The 23,910-nt window shown below is 40.5% G+C and overlaps 1 protein-coding gene across 1 annotated transcript; it reads right to left on the bottom strand.

Annotated features, from left to right (window-relative positions):
• Positions 1–940: 940 nt before the first annotated feature.
• Positions 941–22,478, bottom strand: dnah12 (dynein, axonemal, heavy chain 12). The gene is made up of 70 exons (XM_068743999.1): positions 22,289–22,478; positions 22,137–22,206; positions 21,856–22,014; positions 21,566–21,761; positions 21,187–21,375; positions 20,947–21,100; positions 20,767–20,858; positions 20,507–20,685; positions 20,296–20,431; positions 20,075–20,200; positions 19,864–19,998; positions 19,327–19,520; positions 19,012–19,246; positions 18,729–18,914; positions 18,428–18,628; positions 18,075–18,269; positions 17,855–17,976; positions 17,640–17,775; positions 17,418–17,564; positions 17,213–17,332; positions 16,802–16,958; positions 16,525–16,697; positions 16,272–16,424; positions 15,923–16,162; positions 15,492–15,737; positions 15,272–15,391; positions 15,050–15,159; positions 14,765–14,948; positions 14,553–14,693; positions 14,373–14,456; positions 14,070–14,258; positions 13,813–13,932; positions 13,456–13,644; positions 13,225–13,376; positions 13,005–13,143; positions 11,599–11,765; positions 11,067–11,322; positions 10,639–10,935; positions 10,253–10,431; positions 9,806–9,998; positions 9,239–9,400; positions 8,937–9,131; positions 8,558–8,691; positions 8,309–8,471; positions 8,110–8,190; positions 7,821–7,997; positions 7,595–7,726; positions 7,432–7,521; positions 7,205–7,345; positions 6,861–7,102; positions 6,628–6,775; positions 6,386–6,531; positions 6,070–6,284; positions 5,795–5,987; positions 5,506–5,698; positions 5,243–5,415; positions 4,722–4,862; positions 4,442–4,600; positions 4,047–4,342; positions 3,716–3,972; positions 3,486–3,626; positions 3,275–3,412; positions 2,963–3,196; positions 2,683–2,871; positions 2,240–2,343; positions 1,939–2,143; positions 1,730–1,867; positions 1,530–1,621; positions 1,363–1,430; positions 941–1,134 (listed from the first exon to the last, which is right to left on the bottom strand). The coding sequence occupies exons 1-70, from the start codon at positions 22,476–22,478 to the stop codon at positions 941–943; spliced, it is 11,592 nt and encodes a 3,863-aa protein (XP_068600100.1).
• Positions 22,479–23,910: the final 1,432 nt, after the last annotated feature.

Here is a 23,910-nt window from a genome sequence, read left to right as displayed (position 1 = left end):
CTGATCCAGAATCCAGAATCTCTTCTGGATCATCACCAAAAGGTTATAAATTGTTTTTGGTATCTTTATATCAAGCTGAATTTGTTTGGCGAGGGCTTGAAGGTAGTAGTCACCAAGCACAGTACTCAAATACATGTTTGAGGTACTAGTACTTTATATGAGAATTTTCATTTCATGCTACTTTCATCAAATCTACATCAATTCAGAGGCAAATATTGTTAAACAAGTCACAGGGGACATTTTCATCCATTATGACAGCACTTTTACATTTATTCGGCTCATACACAATTTTACTTGGCCTAAGTTATATTTTCAAAGGGTTACTTTCACTTGTAATGGACTATTTTCACCGTTTGGTTTTACGAATTTAAAAAAAGTAAAAAGTTGTGAATACTTCTTCCACCTCTTACTCTGGCAAACTCATAAAGGCATAGATAAAATGTTATTGCTAATGTTACAGCAAATATGTTAAAGTACAGTATAAGTATCTGGACTCTCTACCATTTTCAGAACTGTGGATGCATCTTGGATGAGAGGCAAAACGTCTTCAATCAAACTTCAACAAGTCCAGGTGATTCTTCGTTTTTGCTCTTTGTGATTGTCGCCCCCCCCCCATCACCCCACACAAAATGTAAAAACAAATGTCTCAATATATGACATATCCTCCATTCCAAGATGTCAAACTTCTACATTCATCTTAAAATGATCTTTCCATGGTCAATTAATAAAATAATAATTACACTTGGACCTGGCATGATTTCATTTACTGTATATGTTATATTTGGTGAGGCTAGCATGAACAGATTATGAGATACACTCTGAAAAAAATATTTTAGATAGACAGACAGATGTTGATGAATGTGTCCTCATGTATGTCGGGGGGGGGGGGGGGGGACAAAGCAAACTCAGTGTTTTTCATTTGTCGCAGAGAGAACTTTTTTCAGTCATCAAGCTGGCAGAGCATGGCGACACCGCGCTTGATCCAGTGTTCAGGCCGCTTACTGGTGGGCAACATCATGGAAATGACAAAATTGGTGGAGTGGCCGGTGGTAGAAAGCGTTCCCTTCCTCTCACTGGTTTTGTAAAGAGGGCAGACAAACGGCTTCTGAAGCTGATCCATGCTCCTGTTCTGAGCTGCATGGGAGAGAAGGAAGAGAAGAAACAAATACGTTCCAAGAACGGGAAGGGAAATTAAGATGACATATTCGTACACACACACACACTTTCAGAGATCCAACTAAGCATGTTTGAGATTAGATTGAATTCAAAATTTTTGATGAAATGTGTTTAGATTATTCCATTATGTACTAGCATACATATGGACGGAGAGAAAAGGGCAACCAATGCCTGGTAGTTACTTACTGGTTTTGATCCAGATGATAGGCATCAAGTCAAATAGGACTTTGGGATGCTGCTCAGCTAGAACTCCACTAATAGGAGTGAAAACAAATAAGAATTCAAGTTTATCAAGTCTCCCTGAAAATATTGATCATCATGATATATATGTTTGCTCAAAAAATCACATTGACCTTTCTTTGTCCCACCGAGCTCCTTCCAGATACAATCCATTGACATAGACTCCGTCCTCTGGTGATGTGTTGGACTCATCTATAGAAAGGACCTGTAAGAAGAAGTCATCAGAAACCAAACCATAAATCTGTGCAACCTTTAGGGCTGTAACTTAAGAGCGTTAAACTGGAAACAAGGGTTAATGTGTGTGTCTTTCAACCTCAAAATCAAAGCCAAGCAGATCAATGGGGATGTGGAATTTGCGAGCGTAGTTCTGCATTGCCCCGGTCAAGAAGGCCTGGGTGAAGTAGAAACCAGACAGCCAGAACACGCTTGGCTTACCGTTGTCGTACCAATCCTACAGGCACAAAATAATGAGTGTAAAGAACATCTCCTCATAGTCCTGTTTTTGTGATTAAGCAGCCTCACCTGCAAAAACTTGAGCCTGGCGAGGAAGTCTGAAATATAGCCGCCCAAGGGCTTGAGGCTGGGGTAAGAGCTTTTGGCCCATATCTCTGGGACCTTGCCAATAATTAAACTTCCTGCAACTACCTCAAGCTCTGCATCCATCACCACCAAACCCTTGATGGCCTTCAGCAGCTTCTCTAGACTGACCCGGATCAAACTACAGAGCCTGAGAAAAAACAAACAAACATTACAGCAGTTGTATAAACGAGGTCATGATGTGCTCTGTGTTTTATAAATTCTGCGTTGATCTATTTGTCCTTACGTATTGTAGCGCTCCATCTCTTGAACAAGCACTGTGTTCATGCTCTCCTCATAGAGCACTGGAAACTTCAAGAGAGCAGTTTCTGTGTCAAAATTACTTGGAAGCTGGAGGGAAAAAAAGCAAATCCAAATTGAATATGCAGTGTAGCAAATAGAGATTATAATCCAGGAAAAGTAAACATTAAATGAAATTCAATAACATTGGCATCGTTAATGCATTTTAATGTGGCAGCATGCTAATATTTTCTAATAAGCAATAAGCACACAATAAGATGAGGATAAGATTGACAAATTGTTCATCATGAACAAAACTATTGAACATGAACAAGTTGGACCTAAAGATGACGCTAGATAAAAAAAAAAAATTATCAACAATATTACAATATGTCCCGAGGGAGATATAATAGCTTTTGAGACATTTCATATGAAAAACCTAGTTTATACCTTGGAGAGGATGTCATTTGCGATGTCTAGGAGTGTGTTGTCAGTCCCAGAACTTTGTCCTCCCTGTCCTCCTCCACCCTGAGTGAGTAGCAAAGAATCAAACAGCAACTTTGTCTGCTGAAGATCCTTGGAGATGTCTACATTCTCATGCATCCCAAACACTTCAGGATGCTGACTCAATGGAAGCTCCTAGAAAAAGAAAGAGGCATTCCTTCTTTTCAGTTGGCACTCATAATGAGAAGAAGAAATATGTACATATTTACGCTGTAACTGGCTTTACCTTAATAAAATTAATGTAGTCATCATAACTCGACTTCGGTGGGGCATAGTATTCACCACTCGGTGAAAAAGGGAAGCGTGGTTTCTCTATAATGTCCTTGTTGTAGAAGTCAGCCAACAAGGTCATCAGAAGCCGCCTGTCCCAGTCGTCTGTCACACGGCCACCATAGTTGCACTCTCCGGTCAAGTAGGTGATGGCGTCAAACGGAACCTCATCATATCTATTTACAAAAAGCTGGAAAAAAAATAAAAAAAATAAATTAAATGCATTTTTTTTATGCCTATCATATGGAAACCTGTCCCTTCTGAATACCTGGAGCTGCCTGATGCTTATATGAAGGTCAGACTGATTGAAGCCATAAGGAATGTTCCAGCCCAGTGGACCAAACGTCTTCCTCTCTTGGACAAGAGCATGAAAGAAGCACAATCCAAACAGGAGTTTCTCCCAAACCTAGTGAAGAAATCTCTGAGTGAGAGGTTTTCCTAAACCTTTTTTGATTATAAGTTGAGTAAACCAGACCTACCAACTCTTTTTTTAGGCAACCGTTGAAGAACATTTTGTCAGAAATAGGATCTGACAAATAGGACTGCAGGAGGTTCTGTCTGAGTCCTGTAGGAGGCTCATTAGTCATTTTGACCCCATTTTGCAGGATGGACACTGGAAACTGAGATCAGAAAGAATGTCATTGTTCACGACAAGACTCAAAGTTGGTGATTTCAGCGCATGTGGTGATTGAAATGTATTGTCCTTCACCTTGGATGAAGGGTAGCTTGTTAGCCAGAGGCGAAAATCAGCATGGGGTTTATCTGCAGCATTGAAGTCTTCACAGATTTTCTCAAGGGTGGACATCCAAGAAATGGCCAGATGACAGTTCTGTAGGCACACCCATGTACCGTCCCGCATTGCTGTGGATATCATTTTTTCCGCGATGGGTCCTTGCCCCTGCCCCAGGGAGATGGAGTGGAATTTGGCACCACTCATATTCTTGTCACCAGCAAACTTGACTAAGCCTGTGGAGGGACAGGGTTATTTAGAATGTTATTTTTAACCATAACAGACAATCGATGGTATTGTGAGGACTTACTAGCCATTGGATCTGCTCCAGGAGACAACACAAACACTAGTGGGGTGGTACAGTCGGAGTCCATGTAGCTCTTACTCAGGTCAAATGGAGGGGGCTGGACAAATTTCTTCCCCAGTTTGCCGGTAACGTATTTAGTCACAGCGGGGACAATCTTATCTGGCCTGAGACATCGAAAAATTATCATCTTCTGCAGATCATTGAGTCGTTCAGTCCACGCCGGAGGCAGAGGAGTGTTCCACGGTTCTTTGCTCTCATAAACAGGCTTGAAATCTCCTGACTGCTTGATGAATGCCTCTCTGTGGAACAAACTACACTTAGACTCACAACAGCAATCAAAAGGATTTTTTATGTACAGTCTATAAGGAAGACATTTTTTAATTTTTTTTATTTTTTACTTCAATCCTTGTAACCCAGGCAGTTCACTGGCTCTGCAGATCTCATCCCAGCTCTTGTCCTGCAGCCAACTGGGGTTAGGGTTAGCTGTCATGTTCTGCAGGCCGACGCCCCCAGTCAACAAGAACAGGAAATCTGAATATTCAATCTCTTCTTTTGCTCTGAATGCAAAAAGAAGATTGGACAATATAACATTTACACCGTAAAACGTGAAGTGAACATGCGATTAAAAGCCAAAATTCTAATAATCAAATTAATTTCCCTGTGAGCATTAATACATACAGGAGGAGATTGCAGCAGAGAAGGAAGGAGAAGACGAGTTTGTCCTTCTCAAACAGAGAACGACAGATGTTACAGTACAGGTTATAAGTGAAGTAATCCATCAGGTTCCGAAGCCTCTTCTCAAGGATCTTGGACTTGTTACTAATGAATAAAAGAAAAAAACAGATTTTTTTTATACTTGATCCTGTCTTTGCTGTTTTTGTTTCGTGTTCAATGTTTGCATTTGTGCAGTTTCTCTATTGTCTTTGGGATTTTATGTTCTCTGTCTGCCCCTTTAGTTGTCTCTGCTTGTTCCCTTCCAGTTTGTGAATGTCCGATTGTCTCATCCACCCTTCACTACCTAGTTCCCTTCATCTAACCTCCCAGTGCAAGTTCATGTGTATGTCCCTCTTTAGTTGCCAGGTTGTATTGCGTCTACGCATATCGTATTCCAGCCATCTCCTTTAGTGGTACAACTGGTTTGCTTGGTTTTCTTGTCTTACATCTGCAGAACTGTACTGAACTGAATGAGCGTCACTCACCTGTCTTTAATGGATTTGTTGTAGAGGTTGACAAACCAGCTGAGAGAATACTGGTACATTGGGTCAATGTTGGTCAAATCAGCGATGCTAAAGAAAAGAATTGAAGCATGCTTGGCAATGGTTCTGTAACCCTCTCTTGACTCTGCTATTTTTATCTCCGTCTTCTCTGCAATCTGAAAAATATGTACACAGAGCTCTTAAGTGCCAAATATCAGACTTGATTTTTGTTGAAAACCTTCCTGTTAGCTGAGTATTGTCCACACCTGCTGTTTCTTGGTGATCTCATTAGACATAATCTTTGCGGAGTCTAAAATCTGAATGGCACTCTCATCCTCCAGGATATTTCCCTCAGAGGACTGCAACGTCTCCAGGATCTTGTCCTCAATTTCCTTTAGCTGCCTCTTATTGTCAGCTGACTGCAGGATTAGACCATTCCTCTCCTCTTCTAGTTCTGGGCTGTTGAGCAGACACATCAGAAACATGATTCAATTCAAGTGATAAGAAATACTGGATAACAGTGTATTAGCAATGTGACCTTAACATCACCATTACCTCTCCTTGGCAACTACAATCCCCAGCAGCTGGTCCTCCAATCCTTCTGGAGTGATCATGAAATTAAGCAGGCAAACCTTTGTGGCTACTTCTGGTAAGAAGTGAGGATTCCTAATCTTTGTGGTGATGTAGAAACGGAAACCAGCAGAGTACTCGACCACACTCTCCCCCAACCTGATGCAGTCCACGCCACCTAGGTGAAACAAAAATGACTGAACTTAGAGTTTTCAGTTCAGTTTGAAATCCTCCTGGCATAAATATCACATTCACAGCACCTTGTTTGAAGGTTTGCTTGAGAAGCAGCGATTCCAGTGAGGGATCCAGTTCCTCTCCTACATTTTCCAGCAGCAATGGTGTTCCAAATTGAATACAGTTTTCCAAAGTTCTCATATAGTCGGAATCTGTTAGCTTGATTACACTCAAATTATGTTCTTTCTCTGAATTCTTCACCCATTTGTTGGCCTGGCCCTGGGGGTCAATCATCAAGGGCCTACAAGAACACAAACATTCAATTAAACAAACATTACGTCGAATCGTGCCGTCTTTCCACCAGTTATTCAGCTTGAGAACCTTTCAGGCATGTAGACTCACCATCTACGTGAATTACTGACTATGACTCCATTGTCAATAGAGAAAGAGTCACTGGGAAGGCCTGCAATGTTCCAAGCTCTGGTCTTAATCGGATCTCCCAGGGTCTTACTGAGAGAGAAGTCGTCTGATGATGGAATATTCTTTGACTGCAGATATTAGGAACAGCAAGGGTGATTAAGCCACTACAAATGTACGGATTCAGAGTAATAAAAAGACCAAATGAAGAGCAGGATGACTGTTACTTGGCAAAGTTTCGTCCATGACTTGGTGCAGTCTTGTCTGAAGGCGGCCGTGAAAGCCCCCAGGTAGGCGATGACACCAGCAGAAATGAGAACATCTCCAGTTAGGTTGTCATATGTGTTCTGCAGATCTCCTGCTGCCTTAGACCATCTAAAAACAGAGTGGGATTCGGTAGGTGCTGTACTGTTGTCACCTTAGTTGAAGAAAAGCATTAATGTATGTGAATCATCCTCACCTGGTCTTCTCTCCCCCCAGACCACTAATGAGTTTCTCAGCCCTCTCCAACTTTTTTGCACACAAATCCACCTGGTATTCCAGCTGCGCCTTCTCCTCTGTCTTCTCCTTCTGTGTTTTCTGAAGGGCAGCAAAGCGATCTTCAACCTCTTTTAGCTCAGCTTTCTTCTGGTTCAGCAGCGCCATGGTAGCAGCCAGAGACTCCTCAGACTCTTTGAGATTCGCCTTCTTTGGAGCCACGTCCTAAACCAGAGAGTATGGCAGCCATCAAAAGAAGATGAAAAAACACTGTGATCAGAAGAAACCAAGAGCAAAAACATATATGCACAGCCATACAAACTGCACCTTTGCCACCCTGTCATACACCTCCATGGCTTTGATCCACTTGCAGAGGCCCTCTGCAGCAGATGAAGACTTTGCCACCACACTGGGGTCAAAGTCGGGATTAGTCAAATACTCACTCCGAATTTTTTGCATCACAGGGGCCTGTCATCAAGAAAAGAGGAATTAGTCCCAGTATAACACAAATATGATTCTTACTAAGCTATTAATAGATTGCTCGTTACACTCACAGGAATATTATCCTTGTCATATTCTTTAAGATCTCGTAAAAAGTTCATATCACCTAGCAGTTTCTTACTTGGACCCCAGTAGTCTAAAACCTATGAAGTAAAGAGAAAATATTATTCCTATTCCTATATGGTCAATAAGGAGCGACCACTGTGATTTCTTCACCTTTTTTCCTGTCCCAGCTGGGTCAGCTATCTTATCCGGCTTTATCTCCTTCATCGTACACACGGCTGACATCACCAGTTTCACCCCCGAAGGTGGATTTTTCATCGACTTGACAATCGTGACATCAGAGGGCTGAAGCACAACATTCAGTTCAACTTATAATCAACTGTTTCAACTTCGGTCAGTGGATTAACTTGGTACTGCATAATAAGCTGTGAGTGCTCACCTTCAAAGTGTTTAAGGCGGAGAGAGCATCTTCCAAGGCAGGAATGGCCTTAGCCAAGTCACTTTCACATTCATTCTTTAGATACTGAGCCTCTTTGGCTTTTTTAGTTGCTTCCTCTTCATCATCACGCACAAGTTTACGTTTGATTTCCACCTCTTTAGTCTCCTCTTCAATCTCCTGAATGCCGTCACATTGAAGAATTACATGCAGTATGTTTATATCTCCTGGTATATACACATACTCGAGGTTGATGATGAGGATGATGATGGATGAATTGTTTTTTTTTCACCTCCATGATGTTGTTGTTGTCTATCTTTGCCTTTTTTAGTTTGGGCTGGAGGTCTTCAAGTTCTTTCTTCATCTCCTCAACCTGCAGAGAAACAATCATGGTTTAGCTCAAAAAGACCAATAGAAAGGTTTATACTGAACATTTTGCAATCTAAAAGCTGACAAAAACTTAAATTCAATAAAAGTAGTGCCAAATATACCTGGGATTCAGCGAAGGCTAGTTTCTCCAGACCGTTAGTATACCTCTGTTTTGCTTTCATAATGGTGTCTCTTTTCTGAGTGAGTAACAGACGGAATGTTTCGATCAGCTCCAGGTAGGATGTGGGCGTAACATAATTATGGCGACCAAGTTTAGAGAGAAATCTGAAACCGAAAAAGCAGCGTCATTTAGAGCGTCGAAAAGTCCTGTGCTATTAATTTCCCAAGTTATAAATAATCAAATGTCATACCTCTCTGAGAGCTGTTTGGCAGAGGTATGGAATGTTTTGCAGATGGATATGACCTCCTGCTTTTCATTTTCGCTCATCTCTAGTGATTCCAGGAAGGAGTTGGCTACTCGCTCCAGAGCTTCCTCTGGCCATGGCTGTCGGGGCAGAGAGAAGAGAGGATAGTCCAGAGGGGAGGAAAGACAAGTATTAGCAAGCTTAACTCTTCTCTTGTGTTCCTTTTATCTCCTTTATGTCATCACTGGTAAAAAAAAAAAGAAAAAAAAAAAAACCCCACATGACAGTCTAATATCCTTTTTTATGTCCCGTGGAGAACATTTTAACTTTTTAAACATATATTACAAGTGCTGCTCACACAACAACCATAAACCTAATACAGTACCTGGAACCAGTCGATGGTACAGCAGTTGATAAGCGATGGAAACTGGCGCAGGCGGTTTCGAAAAGTGTCTCCAATAGGACTAAAGGCAACAACAATGTGCAAATTCTCTCTACAGCGGGTCACAAAGTAGGCAAACAGAGATAAAGGACTCAACTCCACGTTCTTATTGCCAGCCTGGGCAATGGGACGCAAAGTCTGGAGAAAGAGAGTTGTAGAAAAAGTGGCATCAAACATGAATCAACATGGCCTTTTATAATAGAAATGATCTTTTACGCTCTGCTCTAATTCTTGTAAAGGTGCACCTCCATTATCTCTTGCTTCTCGTCTACGGCGAACATATTGGGCACCTCCCCTGTGTTCAGGATGCTGTCCACATCTTCTAGAAAAGCCTCATCCTTTATCTGAGCATCAGTGAGCAGAAACACTGTCTTCTGACCCTTCACCCCAGCATTTTTCAGGAGCATCTAAAGGATTATGAAAGGGAGATTATGAAAAGGAGTGTAAATAAAGTTTACATTTTTTTTAACACTAATCCATTCATCCATTTCCTTGTAGATGAGACGATCGTCTCATACATCACGGACAATTTAGAATAATCAATTCCCCTAAATGACATGTTTTTGCAGGTGGGAGAAAGCCGGAGAACCCAGTGAAAACCCATGCAGACACAGGGCGAACATGCAAACTCTGCACATTTAGGATTCTAACCCGGTGCCTTCTTGCTGTGAGGTGACTGCGTTGTACCCACTACCCGTGCCGCCCATTTTTGGCACTCATATGAAACACACAAAAAAATCTCATGCTGCGATCATGATGGTATGAATATAATGCATATAATGTAGCGCAATAAGCAAAAACACGGTGCTGACCTTAAGATCGTCTCTCCACTCAGTTATGCCGTAGTTTTTAGAGATCTCAGGCTGGAACATGGTCATGTGGGCCATGGAAGTGGCCAGACGGGTAATGGACTGGCGCCCACTCCCACCCACTCCCACCAGAAGAGCATTGCCTCTTGGCTGCTTTAACACACGGCTAATACGGGAAAGGTGCTCCAGGACGTAGCTGCATAATTAAATAAACTAATTAGGCCTCCATGAGAATGCATTGCTATAAAATAATAATCTTATTAACCATTACTAACTTGAATTCATTTGATTGTATGCTCAGCCTGAAATTCTAAATAAACCTGTATTTATTTAGCATGATGATATTTTAAAAACCAACATCAAACATCTTTCGTACCTGTGTATAACTTCCGCAAATAGTTTTATAGCACTTATTGAAATTATCGACTCTGTAAAACCAAATTTGTTCACCGAAAGATGACAAGGTTCATCCCATTCTTGTGCGTCTGGTTGTATTCCTCGAGACACGATTGTGCCACTTGAGAAAAGCTTTCCATGCCTGCCACCTCAGCATATAAGCGCTCATTGTCCTCTAGGTCAGGGTTCATGTAGTCGCCAAACAGAAGGTTCTGCATGTCTTCTTCAACCAGCTGAGAAGAGATGGATATTTATTATCACATTATTTCCTTTCTAAATATGTGCATGTATTTTTTTATTCGTGCAGCACAAATGCAGTTATTTGGTGTTTTATATTCCAACACTAATACTTAGTATATACTCTTAAATACTCGTAGATCCTCTACTACTACCTGTACACCGTGACACATGTTTACATGAAATACAAATGGATGACTTACGTTACTGCCCTGTTTCAAGTGATCAAACACTTGGTCAAAGGACTCTTGGAAGTGATCTTTAACAATGCTGTTCATGAGCTGGTAGAGCCATGCTCGATCTTTGTCGTCCACAAGACGGTCATAGTAGACGCGGAAGACCTCGTGAACAAACAAGCGGATCATAGTATGTTTGCCCTCCAGCGACTCCTTCTTAATTAGCATGCAGCCTTGGATAACCCGTGAGAAGTCCCGCAAGTTGAAGGTGTAGTGAGACTTGGCTGGAGTCGGAAGCAAGTTCTCCATGGCTTTCTTATAGACCTTTGGCAATGAAAAGATAGAAGCAAATAATCCAAAAATTAGGACAAGAAATTACATGATTGATCCGCTCAAGCACATAAATCACGTTTGTTCCTGCTTGTCATTTCGTTGTGTGTTGTTGGGGCACTTACTTCCATTGTAGCATTTACTATTTGGTTTCCCACAGAGAAATACTCAGGTGGAAATTTATTGTTTTTGAGAGCGAATGCCACCACACTTGAGAAGATGTGAACCATTGTGTCATCACTGAAAGGATTGATGCTGATAACGTTGAAGTGCCGCAGAAAGCGGGGCGTCACAGCGTTCCTCCCACCACCAGGGGGACCCATAGCTGAGATCAGTAGGAGGTCAACAAGGGAGACCTTTGAGGTATCCTTCAGGTCATACCTGCCAGATCATAAGAGAAAATGTGTGATTGAGTCAAGGTTGTGGCTCTAGGATGTCTTGTCACGATATTGTCAGTGTTTCTTATTTTATTTTGTCAGCTCAATTCCTTGCTGTGTCATTTGCAAGGGGGGGGGGGGTAAATATATGTGAACTGTACCCAGGTATCTCTGCAACATACAGTATGTCTGCACTTGGGTCTACACATTGTTTTTCTATGAATCTAGCAGTCAGTTTAATTGTTTTTTCTTCATTATCACAGTGGTGGATTAGCCATACCAGTTTCCATGGTCTATATACTGCCGAAGAAGCTCCACTGGAGGCTGTGCACCAAACTGCTCCAATGCAGGCATGTTCAGGTCATCGACAAAGATGACACACTTCTTTCCCATTGGAGGCCCAAACACTCCCTTCCTTCTCTTATCTAGCCTGGACATAATAATGTTCTGGGGAATGAATGAACAAACAATTGAATTAAGATGACAGACATTTCTACGGTGGCCCTGAAGTGCAAATCACAACAACAAATCGTATTGCACACAATAAAGAAGGAATCGCGCAAACAAGAAAAAAACACACGCACAAATAAGGAATCGCGCAAACAAGAAAAAAATACACACACAAATAAGGAATCGCGCAAACAAGAAAAAAACACACACACAAATAAGGAATCGCGCAAACAAGAAAAAAACACACACACAAATAAGGAATCGCGCAAACAAGAATACAAAACACACAAACAAGAATCGAAATCACGCAAACAAGAAATGAAATCACGCAAACAAGAAATGAAATCACGCAAACAAGAAATGAAATCACGCAAACAAGAAAGCTCCAAACCGGAAATGCTAAATATCGGACAAGTCCAAACCGGAAATGCTAAATATCGGACATGAGGGGTCTGGTTGCTGATTGGACAGAAGCACTGTCAATCATTCTGACTTTCGCTCCAGGTTTCCCGTAATTGAGCAGCAATGAGTAGCAATTGAGTAGTAGGTAAGAGAACAGCGTGAGATACAAAAATATGTTTTGCCGTCATTGTGGTAAAAAGTTACCCGAAGAAGAACGGCCGAACTATTGCAGTGGTTGCGGCAAGAGACTTCAAGGGATTCTGGACAATGAACCAAGCGCATGTCAACTATTGCATCATAAGTGTGTCCCGCATCAAAATTATTACTGATAATGTCTTCGGTGGCAGCCATAATTACAAATGAACTTTCTCAGCAATCAGCATCCGGACCTCTGCATGTCCGATATTTAGCATTTCCGGTTTGGAGTTTTCTTGTTTGCGTGATTTCATTTCTTGTTTGCGTGATTTCTATTCTTGTTTGCGTGATTTCATTTCTTGTTTGCGTGATTTCATTTCTTGTTTGCGTGATTTCATTTTTTGTTTGCGTGATTTCATTTCTTGTTTGCGTGATTTCCATTCTTGTTTGTGTGTTTTCTATTCTTGTTTGCGTGATTTCTTATTTGTGTGTGTGTTTTTTCTTGTTTGCGTGATTTCTTATTTGTGTGCGTGTTTTTTTCTTGTTTGCGCGATTCCTTCTTTATTGTGTGCGCTACGATTTGTTGTTGTGTTTTGCACTTCAGGGCCACCGTACATTTCTCTTTTTTGCTTGTTTCAATTATTACATTCACTTCTGGCAACCCACAATTTTTTTTTCAGGTCTTCATTCATGCCTAACCTGAGTTTGGTTGGCAGTAGTGCGAGCTGAAAAATTGATGAAGAAAGGTAGATAGTGTTCTTTGTGCAGATTATTCATCAACTTCTCCTTCACATAGACTGACTTTCCAGTACCAGTCGGCCCAACTAACAGAAGAGGTCTATTGAGAGAAACAGGAAAGGTTTTAAAAAGAAAATAACATAGCATATATATGTATATGTAATACTAATAAAATACTGACACTCCGTAGCTGATGCAAAGGTCCATGAGGTAGGCATAGCGAACTGTATCTATGGTGGGAACAATGATCTCTTCAACCTTAGTCTTTACGTCGCCAAGGTTGACGTTCTCAATCTCGTCATTCCAGTGAGCCCAGCGACCTTTTCCTTCAAACTATGCAAGAGACTGAAATGTAATTCACTGATTTATATAAAGAGGAAAAGTATATTTGGGTAATATATTACGACAATACCTTGTAGAAATAGTCATACACCAGGCCTCGCTCATCCATTGGGCATTCCCATTTTCCCACACTGTCAGGGATAGGATGTTCTTCCGACTCTCCCGACACAAGCTCACTGAAGAACTTACTAAACCTCTCTCTGCCGTCTGTGTCGCAGCTGCCACCGATAGACCACACCAGGGAGAAGGAAAAGGCTGCCTGGGATCATAAATTAAGGTGAAGGTGGGTGGAAGACACAAATGTAATTTAATTGAAAAAGAAAGTGCAAAAACAAAAATACTCAAACTTTTCGGTGGACATACAAATGTTTAAAAATAAATTAAAAATGTAAAAATATTCAAAGACATAAATGATTCAGTCTTTTACCATCATCCAGATGCGAATATTTTCATTCTTCGGATCCGTCTTTAAAGGTTGGGTTAGCAGCATTGCAAACAGTCGACACAAAGACACCACTGTATTCGTGTCGCTAGTGGAAGCTACTTCCTGTCAACCAAATCAGAATCCAGCATGACACCATTGTTTTCTACATATCCAGTAAATAAAAGTAAACTTCTAAATATTGAATATGATATATTCAATGTATTTGTGTCTTGATTGTTGTGAGGCTTGGGGTCACTCACTGTGCAACATCTGCGCAGCATCTTTAGGGTAGGTGGTACAAGCCAGTGGAAGAGGTCCAGCAGCAAAGAGCGGCTCTCCGACTTCTGCAGAGAATCTGGAAGGGTGTTGATCCAGGAGAGCACTAAGGGCTCCCATCCCAGTTGAGAGGGTTCCATGAAGATCATGCCACACCGGCTGACTGTGGCAGGCTGCAGTGGGAAAACAAATGAGTCAATTCATGCAAGAGTCTAAATGACTTCCTTTTCTTTGTAAGAAAATAGTAGCCGTTCAGCAACTGGTGATGCAACAAACATATAACTTACTGAGGCCTGTGACAGATCAATTGCCTCAAAAAGGAGACTCATTTGACTGGACATCTGGATGATCTCGCCGCTCATCAAACACAACTGCGACGGAACCGTAATGCAAAAAAAGGGTTTTATTCAAGAGTGTGGGAACACATATTAAATTCATATCTGTCGCTTTTGCTGCGTGTTATATACCTTTTTGTTGTCATCGAGCACAGTGTTCATGCTTTCAATCCACAGCGTATCAATGGGTCCGTCGAATACCACCCATTTACGGTCTGGTGTGTCAGCTGATGCAAACTCCCTAAATGTGTTGGCTACAATCCCATCGGTCCACTAAATAATGACACGGTTCTTAGATTGATCTGCAATACAGAATAAACCACACGATGCAAGCACGGGCGTACCTCATGGGAAACTTGGTCAAACTGCCCAAATAGTTGCCCCATGGTAATGGCCTTTGGGTTCAATGTTCTCAGGATGACCTTCTCCTCATCACCGTACCCTCGCTCATTCATAAGGGTCAGAGTGTCTGCCAGAATGTGGAGTACTTTGGTCTTCCCAGCAAAGGGCTTTCCAACCAGCATGAACCTGGTACATTAAGTTTTAAATATTTGTGTGACATAGTGTATGACTCGAAACATGTGAAATTGGATATAATAAAATGATAGTATAATTTAAACATAACATACCCATGCCTGACTATCATCATTTCATATGTCTGGATCATCTTCTTTAAGAAGACCTCTGTAAGTTGCACATTGTGCTTTTTACAGCACTCTTCAGCCACTTCTTGGAAGAGCTACCAGTGAAATAAAAAAAAACAATAATTATAATACGTATAACAATATTAATAAATACACATATCATTTGATTTTTGGACATAAATAGTCAATGGTATCAACATATCTGACCTTATAGTCAGCCTCAGGAAGGTGAATGCCTGGGAACAAGTCACTGATGATTCCATTGAACAGTGGAATATCATGAGAAAGAAACTTGGGCTCATTAACATCCTTTATGGACCTCAAGAGCTGCACGTGACAAAATACATAAGAGGTTTAATAACTTGCCAAAAGTAGTCATTGACTAAATGATCTATTCAAACAACTGCATTAATTTCATAATAATTACCAGAATATCCTCATTCTCATCAGGATATTTGAGCTTAAGGTTTCCTGCAGCCACGAGCACAGCTTTGACCGCCCTCATTCCATAATCATAATGGAACTGGGAGGAGAGTTGCTCTGAACAGAGCCTGTAGGTCATTACAATCTTCACTGACAGCGGTTTGGCGTTGAGGAAGCCATGTGAATAGAGCGAAATCTCTGCTATCAGTGCATAGTTTGGGACCATCATGGCTACTGTTCGGAATAAAACCTGCACAGAGAAATAAAGGAAAATGTTACTTTTACTGCCAGCATGTCACTGCAGATGTCAGCAAGTCAATGTCCTTAATGTCTTACTAAATGAGGTAGAATATATATATATATATATATGGAATAGAATGATTTGAAGATTTGGGATCATATGATGGATGATAGTATTATCTATGGATTCGAAACCTTGAGGTTGTCCGGGAGTTCAGAGCGTCCTGCATAGCCAGGATTCATCGTGATGGACACAAAGCAGTTGGGATTGAGTTTGAGCCTGGTCCCTTCAAAGTCAAAGTACTCCAACTTCTGCTCAACGGCTCTCTGAATGCAGAGAATCTGCTGGGCCACTACAGACAGCACCTCAAGCTCAATGCGGTTAAACTCGTCAAAGCAGGCCCATGCACCAGATGAAGCCAGACCTTTGAAAAACTGTGAAAAATTGCACCAAAATAAACAATACAAATATAATTTTTGGGGGGCATTTTAACTATGGCATAAGACTTAAGAATGTAAATTAAAAAGATTCTGATCATGTTACCTTGCTCATAGCGAGGTAATCAAGTCCATCAGAACAGTTGAAGACAACACACTGTACAGCTAGAGCTTTGGCAAGATCTTTGGTGGTTTCTGTCTTTCCTGTCCCAGCTGGACCCTCAGGCGCACCCCCCAGATTCAGGTGGAATGCCCCAATCTAAAAAAAAAAGGGAAAACGTAACATTAAATTTGAATTTGACTTAAATAAAAAGTGATCTGTAATGATATTTGAATAAGCTACATGTCAGTTATTTTACCAAGGTTCTGTAACATCTGTCAGTCAGAGGAGTGATGACCAAGCGTGGAGAGTTTCCCAAGTACTCATAGGCGTATTTAACATCACAGTTTACGATATGAACTCGAACATTTTCATTGTCCCAGTAGTAACGAAGCTGGGAGAGCCATTGAAAGTCTGTTTCATTTGATACACCTGGTGAAAAGGACACTTATTATTCATCAAATTTTCTTTTTACTGTTTCTGAATTGAGACAAAGTTTAGTTACAGTCCACTCAGAATTGTGTGGCGGTACTTACCATTCTCAATAAGCTCCATGACCACATCCCTAGCATGGACGTCTATTGTGACCAGCGCTCCCAAAGTGATACGTGTTTGTTTGGGCAACTCTCCTCTCACCATCTGCACAATGTCATTCAGCTGATTCTGGAGTTGCTGGTAGTAGCTTTTTAAACCCTAAAATAAATTAAAAAAATTACTAATATTTAGTGTTGGATGAAGATGAAACTGTTTTGGATCATGCTCTTTAAAAGAAGAAAAGTGATGAGACACATCACTGTACAGGCAACATATGACCAATCAATAGGAATCCTACTAAATTAATAATAATAAAAAAAGACACGCAAACACAATTGTATTATATTATTAATTAAAGTGTACTGTAAGAAAAAAATATGAAAAAGCAAAACTAAAAGTGTGTGAAAACGTACACTACTCCCTTCTTTGATGGCTGCATGAACTTCCAAAGTCCAGTAAATCTGAGAGGCGCAAAGAACCACCTGCCCAGGCCACTCCTTGACCCAGAGGCTCCGTGGCGTCTCAGCATAGGCCTGCAAGTACAAATTTGACATAAAAGAGAAAGCAGATTATCCACACACGCAGCATACGGATATTAGGGTTTACAAGTCAACTTACCACTATGGACCGGGCAATTTCATCTCTGACACTACGAATCATCACATCCTCCACTTGCACTAACCACTTCTCCACAGCTCCTTTGGCTTCAGAAGTAGAGATGTGATCAATTAACTGGACACGCTCTCCCTCACTACTATACATGGCCTGAAAAAAAAAATGGTATACAGTTAAAATAAAAAAAATGTAATCCAACAATTTCGGTATGTATGACTGCCATACCTGGATATCCAGATTTGGTAGAAAATCCAGTTTGGAAATACCCTCAAAGCACTTTTTCAGATGGGGCTGCACTAGAAGTGGGTCTTTGGTCTCAGAAAGAATCTCAAGCATTTCATCATTGGATAAGAAGAAGAATCTAGCAACGACATTTGCAGCAAGTATCAGATTCTGATCATCGGTAAATAGATAGGTTCATTCGTTCATTCATTCACTACCGTGGAAAAAAGAGACGCTTCTTTTCCAGATAGGCATTCAGTCCTTTCATGATGCTTTCCAGGAGTTTGTTAGAATCTTGTAGTTTCTTAAGCAAACCAGGCAGAGAGGTTGCTGGCAAAATCTACAATGCCAAAATCAAATGATCAGTGAAAGAAAACTGTTCCTTTAGATTTAAATTCTTTCACAATGTGTTCACCACTGAATTGCTCAAAGCATTACCCCAGGATCCTTAACACAGTGCATCATAACCTCTCTCCAGTTTTTGTCAACATTTTGGAAAAGTCGTCCCTCTTCTGGAATCTGCTGCATGATGTCCTGAGAAGAGAAGATGGGCTCCAGGTAAAGCCACTGGGCCTGCACCTTCAGCCATTCATCAATCGTCTCTTGGATATGGAGCAGATGCTCCTCCCATTGCTGAAGTCACATAACAAACAGTTAAATCTCTGCAACACAGTACTGTATAGGCAAACCTACATCCTTCAACATGGTAACAGTCACACAAGCAGTGATGATTTAAACTTAAACCCTTTACTCGTGTCCTTGAAAGACCAGCAACTTTAAATTTAACTAACCTTGATCTCAGTTTCAAATGGCTGGATGAATGGTGAGCCCCTCATGGTCTGGGTCTTCACAATCTGGTCTTCTAGCATTGTTTGAATCTCTTCCAAGGCGGTCAGGATGGACACTCCGGTCTCTCTGTAAGGTTGATGGTGGAAACAAACACCATCCCAAACATGCACTGTGGTTTGCACGGCCTTCTCCAGAGAGAACTCCTTTAGAGACACATAGTAGGTGCGTAGCATCAGCCAAACATTTATTAAAGGTATATATTGTCAAATGCTGCAAAGGGAATCAGGAGAATTCAGGTCTTACTTTACTAGCAGCAGCACTGATAGACTCAAACTGGTCCAGGTAAGGAGTCAGGTTTAGATTGAGAACATGTTCTAGTGTGGTGCCAGAGTTAGGAGTGAGGTCATATCCGACTATCTCTGACATTTTATCCCAGTGGCGAGTTCTGATGCCTGGATTACACAGGACGGACACTGCAGGAATGTGGTCCTGCGCACACAAAGAAATTCCACGCAGAGGTTAATTTTCAACAAAAAAAGCTGCAAGATTTCATGAATGAGTCCTATCAAAATGATGATTACAATACCTTGAACTTCTTGATCTGTTCTACTACAGCGGAGCACAAACGTATTGTGGGACTTTCTTGCTTTGTTTGGTCCCCGGGCTGACTGGTAATCCCAGCAATCTTCTCCTTCTCTTGCTCGGCCTTTTTCTCTTTTTGTTGGAAAATCTTCAACATCTTGTAGATTTCACTTAAGAACTCGTCCACATTTACTTCAATGCTCTCCCCATTTAGTTCCTGGAAGGGGCCGTCCATCCATCTTTTCACAAATAAAGACAAAGTAGTTATCAGCCTAAATGTTTCAGCTGGAACAATGCATGTATCAAACCCAATTCAGACCTGTTCTCTGTTCGCTGCCACTTCAGTATAAGCCCAAAGAGCTTCTGATAGAGTTCAGCAGTGTCTCTGATGACCTCAACTTCTGGGTATGATGTTAGATCCTGTTTATAAAAGGCTTCTTCCTTGTTAATGGAGACGATGGCCTCTTCGGCCTCTTTGAGAAGCTTCTGAACGGTTCTGGCATCATTTACGTACTGCCAAAAAAGTGATAACAAGACTTTTACTTTCCATTTGCTAAAATTGTTAGAAAAACACAATGAAATAAAGCTTTATTGAGGTACTTTTTTTCCAATTGCTACATAGATTGCCCAGACTCTTTCTTAAAGGCATATTTTAAATGACAAAATTATTGAAATTAAGATTGTAGACAGTTCGATAACAAGACAAATACTCTCATAATATCTGTTCAATATGAAGCTCAAGTTAAATATGTGATGGATGCACCTTTATATTGTTTAGTCAAATGTGAGAAGGTTGTTTAACTTATTTTAGCTAAGAAAGACAATCTAAAATATGATTGTGCTGATGATACTCAACCTGTTGTATCATTTCCAGCTCAGAGCAATGTGGGAATTCCTCTGTCCTGCGTGCCAATTTTTCCAGCTGCACCATTAGTCTTTCTCGTTTAGCCACCATCTCCAGCTCCCCTTTCTGCTTGGCATTCTGCATCACCTGGAAAAATACAAAGGTGTCTTGAATCAAATTGTTGTTGAAAATAAATAAATCATGATATAACATATATCATTACCCCATCAGCAAGCTCAAAGACACTGAGGATTTTCTGTGGCCAGAGAGCAACGGTTGCATTGAGCTCCAGATCCTCTCTCTCAAAGATATGGACGTCCTGTAGGTAGTTCAGTCTACAGTGGGCCTCCTGTAAGAACATCATGTCCTTGTAAAGCATGTAAGATTACTGAAATTTACATGCATTAATATAAGACACATTTAAGATAAAAACTTCACATTTACCTCAATTTTTTCATGTAGTTCTGTCATAACTTTTGATTTGGTGGAATTAATATAATCTGTCATCTGAGTCATGTCCTCTATGTTCTCAGGTGCTTTCAATGCGTTTTCTCTGATGGTCTCAAACTCAGAGCAGATCCTATAAACAAAAATAAAACATTTTATGAGAAAAAAAAGAAACATAAATTGTTGTTTGTTCTAAGAAGAGACTCACTGCATAGTTTGTTCTCTGTGGGTGGCAGCTAGTTTCTTCAAGAGCATTTCAGCATAGTTATTGGCTTTTTTAGCCAGCTCCTCTTTCAACTCTTCACAGTCCAGTTGGACCAGTACAAAGTGGGCTTTTGATGGGCGGCTGATAATCTCCTTTGACAAATCTTGGAACTCCTCCACTTTCTTTAAAATGTATGGAAATTGGTCAACAGACAGTCGTGAGGGAAAACTCTTACCACTCAAGAACTTGACTACAACATGTACCTTGGTGTATTCATCAAAAGAGCGCTGCTCTTCCATGAACTTCCTCACTTGAGTCTTTGCCATTCCATTGGCAAGCCAGCCATAGTTGTTAACTGAAGAATAAAAATAGAAACGTTAGCATATATGTACATAAAATCAATAGGATGATGATTGGATGATTGCCAAATTAAGCAACGCCACCATAGTTGTGAAAATGTTTTTCAGGTTCCTCAAGATGTTTGCACACCGCTGCCTTTAAAGAGACATGTGCCCTAGCAAGCACATGATCAGGCACCGTGGCATCCACAAAGGAAGTAGCAACTTGTGCCAGCCATGACTGGACTGTTGGTACTTTCTGTATCAGTAGAGACAGAAAAAGAACACAAATGTGCCAAAAAATATTGCACATTCTCATTTGCGTCTACATGTCTGTGACCTCACCTGCAGTGTATTTGTGATGGAATTAAGCATCTCAAAAACAGCAGCTTCCAGATCTTGTAAAGTTGGATACATTTCCATCTTTTCCTCATCAAATGTCAAGGCCATACGAAAGAGGGGCATGCAGTAGCGATTGCTTGGGTCAAACAGATTAACAAACTCCTCCACAAATTTCTGTTGCAGGATTTTTAACTGGAAATTTCCAAAATAAAAAAGTTAATAGGTTAATACATGAGAAAAAGAACATTCAATTAATTCTATAGTAATTACAACACGATTATTAATTGCTGACCTAGCCATCTGCAGATGACATAAAGCTAATATGTATTGTTTGAGACATGTGCTCCAGATAGAAGGAAATCCAAACCGGTTTTTATCTCACCTGATTTGAGATGAGGGTGGATGCACAGTTATAGAAGGAGTCCCGTTTTTCCTCCTTAAAGCCCTTCAGTATGTCTTTGCTTGTTAATAAATGGATGACTTTGGAAAACCAGGTATTCATGATACGATCTTCTGTCCTCTTACACTCCACAGTCATTTTATTCTGCAGGCTCTTACAGTCCACAGGCCCTGAAGCCCTGTAGCAACAGAAGACATTTTTTAATTAACAAACTAATTAAGCAAATATTAATCTTGGCAGGGCTGTGTTACACTTGTGATGTCCCTCCTTACCTGCAGCCTGAAAGATCAACCAGAACCAGAGTAGAAAATGTTGTGTAGCTAATGTCCAAAACAGACTTCATCACAGGATGAAGAATGTGCAATTTTCTTTTTATCATCTTGCTGTGTCTGATAACATCATTATGCCAAGGTTTGGAGAAATCCAGAATTCTGTAATAGATTGGAAATACACTTCATTAAAATCTGTCTCCTTGATGAATAAGAATCAGTCAACATCCATTATCCATTTTGAAAATAGACATTAGAATATGCCAGCTATACCACACACTCACTCTGGCTGGAAAGCTGCCTTGTTTCTTGAAATGTCCTCTTCTTCCTCCGGATTCTTTAGTATTGTGTCCACTGCAGGGAGTGAAGACGATATGATGAGACATCAATCCTCTGCTTATTTGGGAATAAAAAAGATCGCAAATAGGCACTATACCTGTGTGCTTGAGAATCACAGCGTGGAAGTCATCACTCACTTCCTTGTAGAGTTCATGTAGTAGTTTCTTTGTCTCGGGGCTCTTTTTGAATTTAGACGGCATACGGGATTCAATGGAGTCAAACCATGATTGGGAGATTGGAGCATATGGCCGGCTTTCTACACACCGCTTAAGAAACGTGTAGTTCATCTGAGAATAGGACCAAAAGCAAATGAGGAAAATAAAAGGAGGAAAGGGTTAAAAAAAAAGCCCAGTTAATTCTCTATTCTCCTGTTGTATATTAAATTCTACAATGGAACCTTACCCTGCGTTTCCGTTCCTCACTAAGCATCTGTAAAATAACAATTTAAAAAGACATGTCACATTATATTTTATGCTGAATTATATTTAAAATGTGTAAATGATTGGAAAAATGTCATTACAGAAGGTGGAAGCTGTGGCTCAGGTGATTGGGGGTGTGTGACTCCCATCTGTTTGCTCCGTCTGTAGTCCTCCATTGCCCTGGACAACCTGCAACAATTGAAGTGTCACATTGCAGGAAACAAAAAATGCTTGTTCAATGATTGTTTTTTTAAATTTACATTTATATTACTATAAAATAGCCGAACTGAAAACATACAGTGTCATGCAGTGCTGCTCTTGTATTTTCCTCTCTCTGTGTATTAGCAGTTTCTTTGGAGCTGTTAACTTCTTCATTATCTCCTCTGGCGCGTTGGTCTGTCCGCCCTGATTCCGCTGATGCTTGCCTTCAATCGGGGGCAGGACCAGACTCTTTGATGTGCCCTTCCCCTCTTCGGTCTTGGAAGAACCGTGGAAGGCAGCCATCTCTGAAACAAAACAAACAAACAAACAAAAAAAACGACTTCGAGAACACAGAACTTAAAACAATTACAATTCTTATAATTGTTATTCTTTTGCAAGTTGTTACTTTGCTGCATGTCAAAAGTTTATTTCTTTGAATAACAAAAGGCTAGCTGTTGATTTACCTTTTCTTTAATTCTATATCCACTCGCATTGGTTGGTTGATGTCAAGTAATGGCAGGTCTTCAATTTAAGACCTGAACTAATTTTGTTTCGAAATGAATGGTGTCATTGCCATAGAAACTCTAAACACTGAGGTTAGAAAGGGAAAATACTTTTGTTTTTATTGGACAATAAACGAATGACCCGCCCCCGTCAGACTCTGATTGGCTTAGTCTGATTCTCTTACCCTATCCCGAATCGATTGTCACCTCGCGAGGGGCGGGGCTGTTTTCAGCTCACTTGATAATAGTGATGGGTTAATACCAACACTGTATTGACATGTTGGTCACTCAACAGTGACCTCTGCTGTAGATCTAAAATCATTTCGAGTAAACAAAATGAAAAAAGATGGAAAAACTAACTTGCATGCTGTAAACCCAAAATTAGCCTGTGAAATAATATTTAATCTTTATTAAATTGCTCATCTCTTACTTAAACTCTGATCACCTTTGTATAATATCATTTTCTCCACTTGTTTGCTGAGTGAAGTTCTTCATGTGAAGGGCTCAAATTCTGCTTGTTTGTGTAAATGCTCAAGAGTTGGCATGTAAATCATAGCAAATCAGTGTAATAAAATTCAGAGTTAAAATGTTTATGT

The sequence above is a fragment of the Brachionichthys hirsutus genome, chromosome 2, assembly GCF_040956055.1.
Source record: "Brachionichthys hirsutus isolate HB-005 chromosome 2, CSIRO-AGI_Bhir_v1, whole genome shotgun sequence".
NCBI classification, from domain to species: domain Eukaryota; kingdom Metazoa; phylum Chordata; class Actinopteri; order Lophiiformes; family Brachionichthyidae; genus Brachionichthys; species Brachionichthys hirsutus.
Note: the sequence above shows the minus strand (reverse complement) of the source record. Positions and strands in the feature narration are given on the sequence as shown.